This window comes from Mesoplodon mirus (assembly GCF_964341445.2).
Source record: "Mesoplodon mirus genome assembly, chromosome: 8".
NCBI lineage: Eukaryota > Metazoa > Chordata > Mammalia > Artiodactyla > Ziphiidae > Mesoplodon > Mesoplodon mirus.
Window position 1 is genome coordinate 85,471,361 of NC_138984.1, and position 14,901 is coordinate 85,486,261.

Genomic DNA, 14,901 nt, shown 5'->3' on the forward strand with positions numbered 1-14,901 from the left:
AAGAAAAAAAATTTCTGAAGGCTAGTATTCCTTAAATAGTTTTATTCCATCATATCACAATGATATGCCAGGAACATTCAGGTAATGGATTGCTTGTATACTCTATGTTAACTCTGAAAAGATTCTAAGAATCATTACACAATGACAAATGCCCAATAGAAATAGAATTTTAATCATTAGTAAAACTTATTTTTAATGCTTTTCCACAAAGAAGATATTGCATTTTAGCTATTTATTGTTGGTGTATTATATTGTGTGTTTATATTAAATGTGTGTATGAACCCATATAGAACCTTAAACAGAATTGTGACCTAGAAAAGTGTTTTTTCACTATCTACTTTAATATTTAGTAAGGAAGTCTCTTCAAAAAATACTGAAAGTAAAGTCTCTTTAAAGAATTTTACCGAAAATAGAGTATCTCCAAAGAGTATTGAAAATAAAGATATAGAAACAAATCTACAGTCTAAGATATGGTCATCTTCCTTCTTAAAAGAAAGCACAGGTAATAATATTTGTTTTATTTGAGTAACTGTAGCTTCTAATTCAGCCCTCCTTCTCTAGAACCTTTGGGATGTCGACAACTCGTAGGTCTGGAGTGGGTTGTGGGAATCAGTAATTTTTCAAACTCAGGTACCGGATGATTCTGATATTCAGTCAGGTGGGATCCATGGGTATACATTACATAAAATGATAATGATAGGGTATTCAATTTTAGAATGAATTGAAATACCTGTGAAAGCATTAACAAGTTCCGCCCATTCAACAATGGTTTACTGAGTGCCAGGCACTTGTTTAGAAGCTGTGGATATAGTAGTTAGCAAATGGCCAAGATCCTTGCCCTTATGGAGTTCACATAGATAGCCAACTATTAAACACTAATAATAAACACAAATAAGACAGCGACAGGTTGGGATGGGTGCTACAGTATAAATAAATGGCCCCTGGAAGAGGGAGAACTATCTTAGATCTAAGGATCAGGAAACCTCTCTCATGATACTCAGTGTTTGTGAATTGAATGAGTTCCTGTGACATCACATAAAGTTCTTAATTCCCTATTATGACCATCCCTGATGACACCAGTGTGATGAGTCGGTGAACAGGCTGGGTACACACTGGAAGATTAGAGTGGTTATGAGCCGATGGAGACTGTAAAGGAAACAGGTATATAGACTGAATAGCCCAGACATCCCACCCTTGGAAGGACTTGTTATCCCTTTTGAGGATAGATAGTACCTTTTGCTTAGAGTGAGGAGTTTTCCCAACTTTTTCTTTTTTTGGCCTGCTTTTTCTTAACATTGTCTTCTCTCAACCGTTCCTAGATTTCCTCATTTTCTTCTTTCTAACACCAGTGTTTCTACACTATGTAGAGTAGCTCATGGCCACACTCCCATCAGAGAAGACATCTCAAGACTTCCCAGACACTCATAATGTAACACAAGTTAAGGTTGAAACTGTGAAATTCATCTGTAGAGCCAAAAAACTTGGCAAGCTCAACAGTGTTTCCCAAAGAGATAATTTTAGGAAACACAGGGTAAATTTTTTTAATTACTTTAATAGTAGTATATTTTAATGTGTATTAGAAAAAAATATATAAGACCTGGTTAAGAATATGGACTCCAGAGCCAAACTGGCTCCCAGATCTACCTTAATTAGTGGTGTGAAGTTGGGCAATTTATTTAACCTGTCTGTCTCTCAGTTTCATCTATGAATGGGATAAAAATAGTACACACCTCATTGAGATGGTGAGAGAATTAAATGAGTTAATATATGTAGTATTCAGAAGAGTAATGGCATATAATATTTGCTATGATTATTATATCTTTTATTAGTACCTCCATCAGTTTTGTTGATGATAATATTTATGATCTGGCAAAATTTCTAAGTTAAAAAAGTAAATTTAAAAAAAATTAATAGTATAGGTGATACTCTCATATGGCAAAATGGATGAAGATAGTATATTACTGAAATTTGGAAAATGTTTCAATAGCTTGTGCCATGGAGGTTTTACCTCTTAAATATTTCTCTAATATATCTCCTCCTCTCAATCCCTATTTTAACAATGCCCTGTCATCCATCTCTTTCACCTGGACTTTTTAAAGACACCTCTAACCACCTCTCTCCCTGCTCTTTTTTTTTTTTTTTTTTCTGTCTGCCTTCAAATACACTTTCCACCCTGGTATCCAGGTATTCCTTCAGAAATTCAGAATTGATCATACTTGTTTCCCTACTTAAATCTTTCATGACTACTTTGTTTCCCTACTTTTAAATCCTTCACTCTTAGGATAAAGTTCTAACTCCAAGGCCCACAAGACTCCATTATCCAGCTTGTACCCCTCTGGCTACATCTGCCACCATTTCAGCCTCAACTTTGACCCATACGCAACAACAAAGTGCTTGCAGCTCCACACACATTCTTTTTTCACTGGTTCATGCTGTCCCCTCTCCTTGGAAAAACTGATCCACTCAGACCAGGATGGGGCTCTCCTTTGGTCTCCCATGTACCTAGTACACATCTTTATCACTTACTGCCATACTGTTTTATAATTATCCATTATGTTTCTGACTCCCCAGTTAGAGTGTGAGCACCCTGAGGTCAATGACTGTTCATTTTTGTGTTCCTGGGGCTCAACATAGTGCTGGGCACTGAACGGGTAGTCAGAGTAGTGCTTATTTTTTTATTTTTCAGTCATCTATGTTTGGTCATAGGTACTGTGACTTGACATTAAGAAAAATCATTAATAAAGTTATGTAACTTCTGGTTATATCTGGAACACTTCACATGTATCTCTTCCTAATGTGTGTGTGTGTGTGTGTGTGTGTGTATACGTGTACAGAGAGAGAACTTTATTCTCAAGTATCCAAGCAGTGACTACTTGCCTAAGAAGAATTACTTTTCAACCTCTGTAGCCTTACTTCTACTTTCTAAGCTCTTTATTTTGCATTTACATTCCTATAAGAAAAATTTAAGAAAAGTATTTCTGTGGATAGAATAGCATTAATTTCTTTTTTCTGGAAGTTATTATATTCTTTATAAACAAAACTGTTTTCCATTTATTACAATTTGAAGCACCAAACAACACTAACATCAGCTCAGGATTATCGGTTTGGGTTTTTCCCTGTTTCACTTAGCAGTTTTATTACCTTTTTTGGAAATGGAAATCAGGTGAATTTATTGCAGTGCTGTTTAGTCATGAAAAAAAATCCAGAACAGGAGGACATATAGTAAACATGTACACTTGCTACATTATAATTTAGGAGTGACCATTTAAAATTTTTGAATACGTTTCAATATTTATTGATTAAATTATATGTATTCTTTTCTAGGTGAAATGAGCAAAAATATAGTCATTACAGATCAGGAGAAAAATAATGAATGTTCCCCTGAGGATACTGATGATAAGTTGTCTGAATCAACAGATGATGATGGTGAGGATGATACCAATGATGAAGATAATGAGGAAGACAGTAACCCTAATAAGGATACTCATGCCCCATTAGAGTTAATGACAGAAGTAAGTTTTACTCATATGTTATAACTCAAGAAACTTAAAAATATTAAAATAGCTGAATAGTATATAGTCTTGCAGACTAAAAAAAATGGTTAAAATATCCTTGCCCACACACAGATGCTTACCTCGCTACTCATCGTTCTTTCTACTTTCACCAGGGTAGAGGTGAGAGAAGATTCTAGAAGTGACTCAAAATATTCTGGTAAAGGCAGAAGCAGGAATAAGAGAAGTTTTGGCATAAGACTCTTCAAGGACTGCTTTAAGAAAAACTTTCTACTTACTGAGTACCATGCTAGTTACTTGGGATATTTAGAGATAAATAAGAAAGACATGACCTTACCCTTGAGAGGTGTTTGTAAAGTTCTCTGGGAACTGGGAGGATTAAGTGACTAATTGAGAAAAGAAGCAGGAGAAATGGGGGGGTAAAGGAAGGATTTTTAGAGGAAGAGACATGAATGGAATCTTAGAAACTTGAAGAGGGACGTGTAGGAATTCATCTGGTAAACATATCAAGGAGGTGTTCCTGGCATAGGAAACAGCATTGGCAAAGGCATTGAAGCCTGAGACGTCACATGCGAAAATTGTACATAAACGTTTACTGATAATTCTATGGAGAACAAAACAGTTTTACCTCACTTGTTGTGGTGTCACAGTCTACCTTTAATTAATATTACACAACTTCATGTATATCATAAGAACTTCATAACAGTACATTTTCATTTCCCCCTTCTCATCCTTTGTATTTTTGTTGTCATATGTTTTACTTATACATGTGTTATAAGGCCCACGATACATTGTTCTTTTTGTTTTAGATGGTTAGCTATCTTTTAAAGAGATTTTTTTAATGGAAAATATCTTCTTTTGGAAGGCATTTCTGGAGTTCTTCATAGCTCTGTGTAGATCCAAATTTCTACCTGATATTATTTTCCTTTTACCTGAAAAGCTTCCCTTACTATTTCTTATAATACCGTTCTGCTGGAAATGAATTCTCTCAGCTTTTGTTTGTCTGAAAAGTCTTAATTTCACCTTTATTTTTAAAGGATTTGATAGCTGGAGATTCTAGGGTGGGGGGCCAGGTTTCTTTCAGTACTTTGAAAGGTTGCTCCATTCTCTCACATTTTGCATAGCTTTAGACAAGATGTCTGCTGTTATTCTTATTTTTATTTACATGTATATGTCTTTTTTACCATCTTTCAAATTTTCTTCATATGTATTATTTTTGGCAATTTGATTATGATATGCCTTGATGTGACCTATTTCTTCTGTTCATTGAGATTCTTGGACCTATGAGTTTATAGTTTTCACCAGGTTTGGAAAATGTTCAGTTATTAAGTCTTCAAATGTTTTTTCTGATCTCTGCCCTCCCTCTCTTCATCTGGGCTACAATTATACATATGTTAGACCACCCAATATCGTCCCAAAAGTCACTGATGTTCCCTTTTTTCCTATATATTTTTTTAAATATTTATTTATTTATTTATTTTTGGCTACGCTGGGTCTTAGTTGTGGCACGTGGGCTCTCTAATTGTGGTGTGTAGGCTTAGTTGCCCCACAGCATGTGGGATCATAGTTCCCTGACCAGGGATCGAACCCATGTCCCCTACATTGGAAGGCAGATTCTTTACCACTGGACCACGAGGGAAGTCCCTCTATGTATTTTATTTTAGAAATTTCTAATGCTCTGTGTTCAGGTTCATGATCTTTTCTTTGCAGTTATAATCTGCTGTTAAGTCCATCTCCCTCCTTCTCTCCCTCTCCCTCCCTAGCCCCATATATACATACATATATATATATATATATATATATATATATTCATTTTAGGTATCCTGTTTATCATCTCTAGAAGCTTTCTTTAGATATTTTTGTAACTATCATTTCTCGCCTCATCATGTTCAGATTTTCTCTACTTTTGAGCTTATGACATATTATAATGGCTATTTTAACATGTTTGCTATGCTATCACCTCTGTCAACTCTAGGTCAGTTTCTATTGATTAAGTTTTCTCCTGCTTATAGGTCATATTTTCCTGCATCTTTGCATGCCTGGTAATTTTTTACCAAATCCTAGATGTTGTAAATTTTATGCCCTTGGATACAAACTTTTGTTGTTGGACTTTGATCTGGGACAGTTGAGTTACTTGGAAATAGGTTTCTCCTTTTGAGTTTTGCTTTTTAACTTTGTTGGGAAGATCCAGGGCAACCTTTATAGTGGAGGGACACTACTAAGGCAATACCCTTATGAGGACTCTTCCCAGTGCTCTCTGTATTAAGAGGACCTTCCACTCTGGCTGGAGAGAACATGAGTTCTTCTCAGCCCTGTGTGAGGTCCAGTGAGTATTCCATCTGCTCATTCTAGTGATTCTTTCTCTGGCCTCAGTTTCTTAATACTCATATGCAGATCAATACCAGCCAAAGACTCTTTAATATTACTTCATGTCCCTATCTCTTGCAGAGTAAACCTAGTGTACCTGCAAATGGTTCAGAATATGTGACACACAAGCAAGAATAATTATCCGAGTGTAGGCTTCTTTTTTTAATGGAAGGTGTCTAAATAACTAATAATAGAAGATCAGTAAATTGTGGAGCCTAAGTAAGTAAAAAAAATAAACAAGAATATTTAATTCCATGGGGAGAAAATGACCATGATATGTGGTGTATTTTTTAAAAGTTACTGAATAATCCTAGTTTTTGTAAATATATATGTGTTCATTTATGGAAAAAATACTAAAATGATGTTCATGGAGATGTTAAAAATAAACATCTCTAAATGGTAAAAATGCTATTTAATGCTATTAAATTGGGGACAGATGCTATTTAATTGGGGACAGAATGTGTTTATTTAGCATTTAAATTTCCTACCTACAAAAATATACATACAAATATTACTTTGTAATAAAAAATACAATAAAAATAGTAAAGGCAAAACTAGATGGTATAAGGGCAATCAATACTGGAAAATATTGAATATACATAATTGTAAATCTATATTTTTACTAAGTATTGTCGTGTAATTATGGATTCAGTTCACAAATAAAAGCTGTATCTGAACCAAAGGGATACTAAAGTGATTAAAGTCTTCAGAGTCTGTGCCAGTTGAATCAACCTACATATTCTCAAATTGTTCAGTAGTGTGTACACTGTGTGGCTGCCGCAAAGCAGAGGTATCATACTTATTCTGTGTGGCCTTAAATAGTCCTTAAATAGTCCTCATTAACTGACTGATGACAGACTCAGTCCTGGAAAAACAAGTAAAAGTTAAAAGCAAAATAGTTAATCATTAATGGAATATTTTCTAGGGAGTTTATAATTGACATTTAAATTCTCTGTGAAACTACGTAGCTGAAGAATTTCTGAATGTTTTCCAGTTCCTGAGATCAGAAATGGACCAAGACTACCATTTGGCAAAAAAATTATGTCAGATGAGTAAGTACAAAATACTTTTCCTTTTTCCAATCTTCTCTGTTTCCAAATACATTCCATAATATGTAAGGTGGTTTGATTATCATACATCTAATGAATTCTCTGATAGTGTCTCAGTGAATCCTTGATAGTAAAAATTGGTATAAGGACTAATTTAGTCTTCTAGAGTAACTTTGAGTGGGATAAAATGACAGAGACTAATTACACCATTAAAAAATAAGTCAAAATCCTTAGCCTCATGATAACGGGTTAGTAGCATTATGCCTTTAGATTCAAAGAAGTGTTGTGTAGTGCAGGAAGCCTTACTTAACATGCAATTATTCCACAAATATTTGAGTACCTACGTATGCCAGGCACTGTTCTAGGCACTGGACAGATAACGATCCCACATTTACATCTAGTTTCAGACAGATAACAAATTTATCTGTAACTAGCGTGTCACAGATGATAGGTGCTATGGAGAAAAATAAAGCAGGGAAGAAGGAGTAGAAAATACTGGGAGGGAGGCAAAGCAGTTTTAAGTAGGATGGTCTAGGAAGGCCTCACTGGAAGACTAAAGCAAACACCTGAAGAAGTTGAGGAAGTGAGTCCTGTCATCTGGAGGAAGTGTGTTCCAGGCAGGACTAATAGCAAATGTGTTGAGAATAAGCCAGGGAAAGTATGATAGGAGATGAGGTCGGAGAGCTTACAGGTCAGGGGTTGTGCAGATTGCATAACACCTTTCGCAGCTTAAGGACCTTGGCTTTTTCTCTGAGTGAGGTGGGAAACCACTGGACACTTTTGAGTAGAGGAATGATGTGAACTACCTTATTTTTCTGTCTTTGCGTTTTAGTGGTTTGACTTGATGTTCAAAATGGTGGTGGTTTTCTTTGTATTTAAGCAAAGAAAGGTTTGGGAGGTTTGCTGAGTTTCTTAACTCTGTGGGTTGATGTTTTCATCAACTTTGAGGATTTCTTGGCCATTAACCTTCAAAGATTGCCTCTGCCATATTCTCTCTCTTCTCTTCCTAGGTCTCCAATTACACATAAATTAGACTTTTGTTCATGGTGACCCACATGTATCTTATACTCAGCTCTGTTTTTTCCATTTTTTTCTATTTCTAAGCTTCAGTTTGGATATCTTCTATTGACCTGTTTTTGAGTTAATTTATCCTATCTTTTGCTGTGTCCAATCTGCTGTTAAAACTATCTAGTGAATTCTTAATTTCAAGGATTGTATTTTCCAATTTTAGCAAGTCTATCTAATGATTTTGAAAGATTCCAGCTCTCTGTCAAAATCCATAATCTTTTCAACTATTTTGCCCATCTTTTTCTCTTACTTCATTAGTCTTAGTTATTTTAAAGGAGAAAATGGCAACTCTACAATTAAACTTTATTAATAATGGACTTGAAATATTAACTATTGTAGACCTGTCTTATGGTTAAAATCTTTTAGTGAAAATGTAGTGTAGGGACAGGGGGCCTACTCTCCCTTGCCTCACAGAGTCCCCACTGTGGATACAGAACTTCTTAAATCATTGGCTAATTTTTAAAATGGGTTTCTTGAATGCTTTAACACTATCTATTTTTTTTTTTTTTTTTTTTTTTGCTGTACGCGGGCCTCTCACTGCTGTGGCCTCTCCCGTTGCGGAGCACAGGCTCCGGACACACAGGCTCCGCGGCCATGGCTCGCGGGCCCAGCTGCTCCGCGGCATGTGGGATCTTCCGGGATCGGGGCACGAACCCGTGTCCCCTGCATCGGCAGGCGGACTCTCAACCACTGCGCCACCAGGGAAGCCCAACACTATCTATTTTATATCCAAAATAATTTGACTTGTTTAATCCTTTCAAGCATTTTTGACCTTTAGAGCCATCAAATAAAATATTTCAATCAAAACTGTTTCTGGTGGCCCACAAACAGAATTTCCAATCAGAAAGAATCCTTAGAGAGAGAATCATGTCCAATCCTCTGTTTTTATAAATAATGAAACTGAAGCAGAGAGAGGTTAAGCAGCTTGTGCAGCCCTGCTCAGGGAGCAAGTGACACAGCCAGAACTGGAACCCCAGCCTCCTTTTCCCTCAACTACTTTTCTTCTCTGTGTGGCTGGTATAGAAGGGAGTGATTTTGTAGCTCTAGCTCCCAGTTCTCTTGAGTTTTTCTTGTGGAGCCTAACTGTAGGAAAATTTACATATTATATTATATATATATTCATCAATCATTTTAGAAAAGCCTCTGGCTAAAGCTTACAAAATATAGACACTGATATCACCACATCTGTCAGTAAGTTTTGGCTGTTAGCCCAAACTGTAAACAGCAGGTGCTCAGTATAATGCTTATGGACCTGACATACCAGTGCACATGCATTAAGGGCCAGGTCAATGGAGATGAAAAAGTTCAAACTGATATATCTTAATGGGGTTATATTCCTTTAAAAACTCACTCCCTTCCTTCCAACCAATAAATATTGAGCACTAACTCTGTACCAGACATTATGCTGGGAGCTGGAGAGAAAGGAGAACTCAGAGCACACATGCTCTAAACCCTTTTAGGGTTGATATCAGACGTGGTTTGCACTCTTAATGGCTCATCCAGTAATGCTGTTGTTTACTCTTTTCTGTCCATGGCAAATAGTGGTGCCTCTAAAACTAAGGACTAAGCTCTAGGAAAAGAAGCTATGGAGTGCCCTAAGACAGGCATCATGATTCAGGGAACCAAATGGGAAAGAGCTGCTCCCAAGAGGAAGAAGAGGCTGATGGGAAATGTGGGCAAAAAGGCCCAGAGAATGGGCGTAGAGAGCAGGGGTGTGCAAAGTAAGATTGGCTACCCCTGAGGCAGATTGCCAGCCAAGGATGTGAAAATTAGGGAGGCCCCGGTTTTGCAAAGCCAGGCAAGTTCAAGGAAGAACAGAGAGTTGTAGACAGACTGTTCCAGGGAGAAGGAAGTGCTAGTTCTTTGATGCCAATAGGGACACTTGGCTGAAGGCTTACCCAAAGTCCCTCTCTGTGTTCAGAGCAACAGACAAAACAAATTTTTTTCATCTAACATGGACCCCAAAATATTATATGTAAATTCTTACAGCATAGATATTCTTTTTCTAAAAATTTTTTTCAAGGATAGTTGATTTACAATGTTGTGTTAATTTCTACTATACAGCAAAGTGATTCAGTTATACATATATATATATATATACATTCTTTTTCATATTCTTTTCCATTATAGTTTGTCGCAGGATATTGAATATAGTTCCCTGTGCTATACAGTAGGATCTTGTTGTTTATCCACTCTATATATAATAGTTTGCATCTACTAGCCCCAAACTCCCAACCCGTCCCTCCCTCACCCCCCCTCCCCTTGGCAACCACAAGTCTGTTCTCTACAGCATAGATATTCTTTTGTCTCTTTCTTTCCACCCCCATCTTCTAGCTCTTCCATGGAACACTCCACCTTTCTCTCTATATATATTTATAAAGTTATGCATGTAAAAATAGATTGTGTATTTACATTTTTATGTATTTATATATGTATATATTGAACACCTACTATGGGAACATTAAACATACATTGTTTAATTCTTACAGCAATTACATGAGGCAGATGTGATTAACCCCATTTTACAGATGAGCAAAGTGAGGCTAGCAAGGAGAACTAATTCTCCCAAAGTCACACAGCTACCCAGTGGTAAAGCTAGGATTAGATACCAGGTCTGGCTTGAGAGCCTATGATTTCTTGCTATATTTCCATTTCCTCATTTGACTAATAAGCTTATATTTCTGGTTAAGTAGGCAGAGACTTGGAAAAGAGATGCTTTTATGAATCAATCAGATTGAAATGGCTCCTATAAGTTGACTAATATATTTTTTATTTGTATCTAAGACAACTAGTTTATATGAAATACTGCATCTTTGTCCCTGCAGAAATGTTTTACAAATCCATTCTCTTGAATACAAGTCTCCAGTTCCTGGTGTGTTTTCTTGCCATCCAATCACGGTATAATCATTTGTATCTTCACTTGGCTGCAGGGCTTCCCATCCTGCATCCCAGGTGCAAATGCGTTCTTTTCTTTTTATCCTGCCTTCTAAAAAAGTTGTTGGTGAAACCTTGGAAAAGTGGTTTTTAAATGAGACTGCAAGTCAAGGGTCCCAAGTACTTTTCTTCATTTATCTCTTGATTGACTGTGAGATTTTTGGTCAGTCTTCCCATTTCTTGGTCTCTTTACCTGCAGCCCAGTCATCTCAGGGTGCCAACACTTCTGCTCACAGGCAGCCCGAGATTCTACAAAAATAACTTTTAAGCCTTAAAGACCTACTCTGTCAATTATAATAATTGTAAATGTTTAAGAATAATGACCTGAAAACCAAATTGGTTCTCATCATTATGGGTCTAACACAAATACAGATGTATCTTCAGAAAAGAAAGTTCCTATAAAGTTTTCTTTTTATTTATTTATTTGTTTGTTTGTTTGTTTGTTTGCAGTACGTGGGCTTCTCACTGTTGTGGCCTCTCCTGTTGCGGAGCACAGGCTCTGGACGCACAGGCTCAGCGGCCATGGCTCACGGGCCCAGCCGCTCCGCGGCATGTGGGATCTTCCCAGACCAGGGCATAAACCCGTGTCCCCTGCATCGGCAGGGGGACTCTCAACCACTGCGCCACCAGGGAAGCCCTCTATTTATTTTTGAGTAAAATGAATCACCCTTTCTTATTAGCCTAGAGTATAATTTTATCAAGGCATAAAAGGACTGCTTCCTATTCAGTTGTCTATATTCATTTATTCCTTTTTTTTTTTTTTAATGTTTTGAAGGCTCCACCTCTGTGTCAGGTACTCTCTTAGGGCTGCAACAGTGAACAAGATGAACAGTCTGTCTACCCTAGTATAGCCTCCTGTCTGAGGGTCTTAGAGCTCCATGGGCAGCAGAATCCCCAGCTCCCTGCCCCAGCCCTTCAGCCAGAAGGAGGCATCCACTGCATACTTAGGAGGGAACCAAGCCTTTCTCCAGGCCCAGAACCACTCCAGGAAAACTAATAATCAACATTTATTCAGCACCTACTATGCACCAAGGACTAAATTAAGTATTTATCTTTATCTGTGTTATCTGTTTGATTCATCAGAACAGCCTGATGTGGTCAATAGTATTATTACAGATAAGGGAACTGAGGTACAGAGGCATTAAATGCTTTCCCCAAGGTGACCCAGCTAGACAGTGGCAGAGCCAGGGTTCACATCTGACAGTGTTTCTTCAGGGTCCATACCGGCCTCTGCTTATGGGCCCCGGTTGGGAAACAACTCCCAGAACATCAACTGCATGTGCTAAGGGCTTCTCTTGCCTTTTTACAAACCCTACTAGCCTGTCAAAGAGTTTTTTATTTATCACCTAGGATGGATATTGCAGGGCTAAGTTTCAAAGCAGATACCTTTCCCTCACTCTGAAAATTGACAAGTGCCGGCAGTTTTTGTTAAACCCTGAGAATAGCTGATGGCATACTCCACTCCCATGGAATAATCCTAACTCCAACATGAAACTTGCTAAGCTATGTTCCAAGGAATATTAGTTCAAGATTTCTTAGTAAGTGTTCCACCAAAAAAGGATTCCATGGGGATAATAAATTGGGGAAACCACATTCTCCTCTCTGTAAGATCCATAGTAGTTATGAGCATATTAATGGCTGTGTAAAATCCTGCAGTTTTTCCTTACTATAAGCTTTACCTGATTAACTTCATTAGCCTAGTTTCCCAAATGCATATTAACATCTTAAGAAACTAGTATCTCAAGGAGCAAGTTGGAGAAACTCTGCTCTAGAAAGAGGCTTAGCCTCAGAGAAAGATTTAGACTGCTAAATTATTTTAGTCTAAGTTAAAATGTACAAAACAGTCACTTTTATCAGAAGCCTTAAAAGATGTATAAATACCCCTAGAAGCCTTAAAAGCATGTTCTGAGCAGGTGCACACTCATGCTAACCCAGATTGATGGTACATTGTTATATTAGGAATTAGGAAATAAAGACCTTGGTTTGGTGTGTCAGGATGAAAGCCATATGGGGTGAGGCCCTCTGAGCCATTGGGGCCTAGTTGAACCATCCACAATTCTGTCTCACTGTTAGCCAGGCAAATAGCACGCTTGATGTTTCAGTGCCCCCTGGGGGCCATCAAGATATTACGCAGGCGTCACAACATTTAAATGGATGATGTGAATTATGAATACACCTCAGGCAGGTAGGAAGAAGGCAGAGAGAGAGATCTGTAGGGCAAGATCTGAAAAAATAAATAAACTACTCTAGAAAACTCTGAAACAAAAGGTGTAAATCTTTCTGGGCTCTAGGACATTGGTAACATACTAACAGGCCTAAAAAAAATCTATTGATATGGTCCAAAGGAAAGATGACACATTCACATAAAGGATCAGCAAAAAGGAATAAATAGCACTTAAAAATGGGTCTGATGAAGAGGTGAGAGTGCTGTTAAGTAGGCGATCACTAGGGTGTCATTAGTAAAGTCTCCATGTTTTGTGGGAGTTGTACCTTGTTTGGAGAATGCTTATAGTCAAGAAACACTTTGACTACAGGCCCATGAGGGATGCCTCATAGTGACAGAGATTTCCTTCTTTGGACAGGAGGTAGAAACCTGAATGAGGATTATTTCCCTTACAAAGCATCTAAGATAAGTAGAACATTTTCTCTATTTGCGCTTAGATATACCCATGGTATAACTGTTAGTGGTTTTGCTTTGTGCATTTTCACTTTCATTGACAGTTTCAGTCTCATTCTGAAGAGGCTGTTTGCTGAAACACTTTGAACACTAATAACATGCATTCTGTTGTCCATTTTCAGTCCTAATCTATGAACCAGAAAATCCTGAGGCCAAGGAGTTTTTCTCACTTATTGAAGAAATGCTGCTGATGGGTAAATTTAAAAATTGAAATTACTTCTTTCTCATAGAACTGTGAGCAGTCACTATTTAAAAATCCATTATCCCAGGAGATTGGCAAAGTACCTCCTCATGAAGTGGTTAAGAAAAGGCTAAATGATCATCTTGTATGGTTTCACGAAACCGGCTTGTCCTCTGTGGATGGTCAAGATGACTCCCTTTCCTCTGTGGGGTGGAACTGCCCAAGCAAAGCAGGCTCCCTGGGCACAAGGTATTGGGCACTGACAGAGTCCTCAGAGGGAACAGAACCTGCTAATTGCACCAGGCACTAAAGGGATTATCCCACAGTTCCAAGCAAAGCCAGTACCCTCTAAATCACCCTGAATCTCACTTTACTCTTATTCTATTTAAGTAAGAATTAAGTTGACAGTAGTAAACAATATTTTTATAGACCAATGTATTAAATTTATTTTAAATCCACAAACGTCTTTATGCCAGTAAGAATATGTTCTTCTTTGTACTACTGCTTTGACCCTACATGCAGTTAGCAAACTTCAGCTCACTTCTCACGTTCCAAAAATATGTATTTCCTAGTGGCAGGGAAAACAAGGAGAATTGTGATTTTTCAGGGTAGAAATACTAAGAAACATTTTAAATAAGTCTTTCCCTTTCTGTGGCAGAGAAAGCTCAAAATCTGGAGGAAGATGATGAAGAGAGTGAAGAAGACAGTAGTGGTGAGAGTGAAGGGGAGAGCAGTGAGGATCCAAGTGAAGAAAGCTCTGATGAATGTGAAGATGGGTGATGACAGCTGCTGCTATAGTTTAATCTTCATGTATGTTCATTACTGTATACTATGGAAATATAAAGAAGAGAGCTGCATTTCAGTCTAACTGTTCTTTATTTGGTACAGAGTTCTTTTAATTTATCCATATTAGTTTGAGCTCCTTCTTAATATTTAGATTTTAGGTCAAGGCGAGCTACTCAGAGAGGGAAGTAATCATTGAAAACACATAGCACTAATTATGTGCCAGGTGCTGTTCTATACACATTGATTTGTTGAATCCAACAAACTCATGAGGTTAACACTATTATTATCCCCATTCAACAGATGAGAAAACTGAGGCCCAGAGAGGGT

At 37.5% G+C, this 14,901-nt stretch overlaps 1 protein-coding gene across 7 annotated transcripts in view; it reads left to right on the plus strand.

Annotated features, from left to right (window-relative positions):
• Positions 1 to 14,645, plus strand: part of ERICH2 (glutamate rich 2) — a 38,252-nt gene extending 23,607 nt beyond the window's left edge. For 3 of the 7 annotated variants that reach the window (XM_082631159.1, XM_082631162.1, XM_082631163.1), the window contains 5 exons: positions 3,325 to 3,512; positions 6,874 to 6,931; positions 11,706 to 11,723; positions 13,730 to 13,801; positions 14,447 to 14,645. In XM_082631159.1, the coding sequence (XP_082487285.1) occupies positions 3,325 to 3,512; positions 6,874 to 6,931; positions 11,706 to 11,723; positions 13,730 to 13,801; positions 14,447 to 14,568 (458 nt within the window). In that variant the 3' untranslated portion in view covers positions 14,569 to 14,645. Of the gene's footprint in view, positions 1 to 3,324; positions 3,513 to 6,873; positions 6,932 to 11,705; positions 11,724 to 13,512; positions 13,802 to 14,446 lie in introns of those variants that run through there. The other 4 variants (XM_082631165.1, XM_082631161.1, XM_082631160.1 and 1 more) reach the window with 4 other exon arrangements.
• The last annotated feature ends 256 nt before the right edge of the window (positions 14,646 to 14,901 follow it).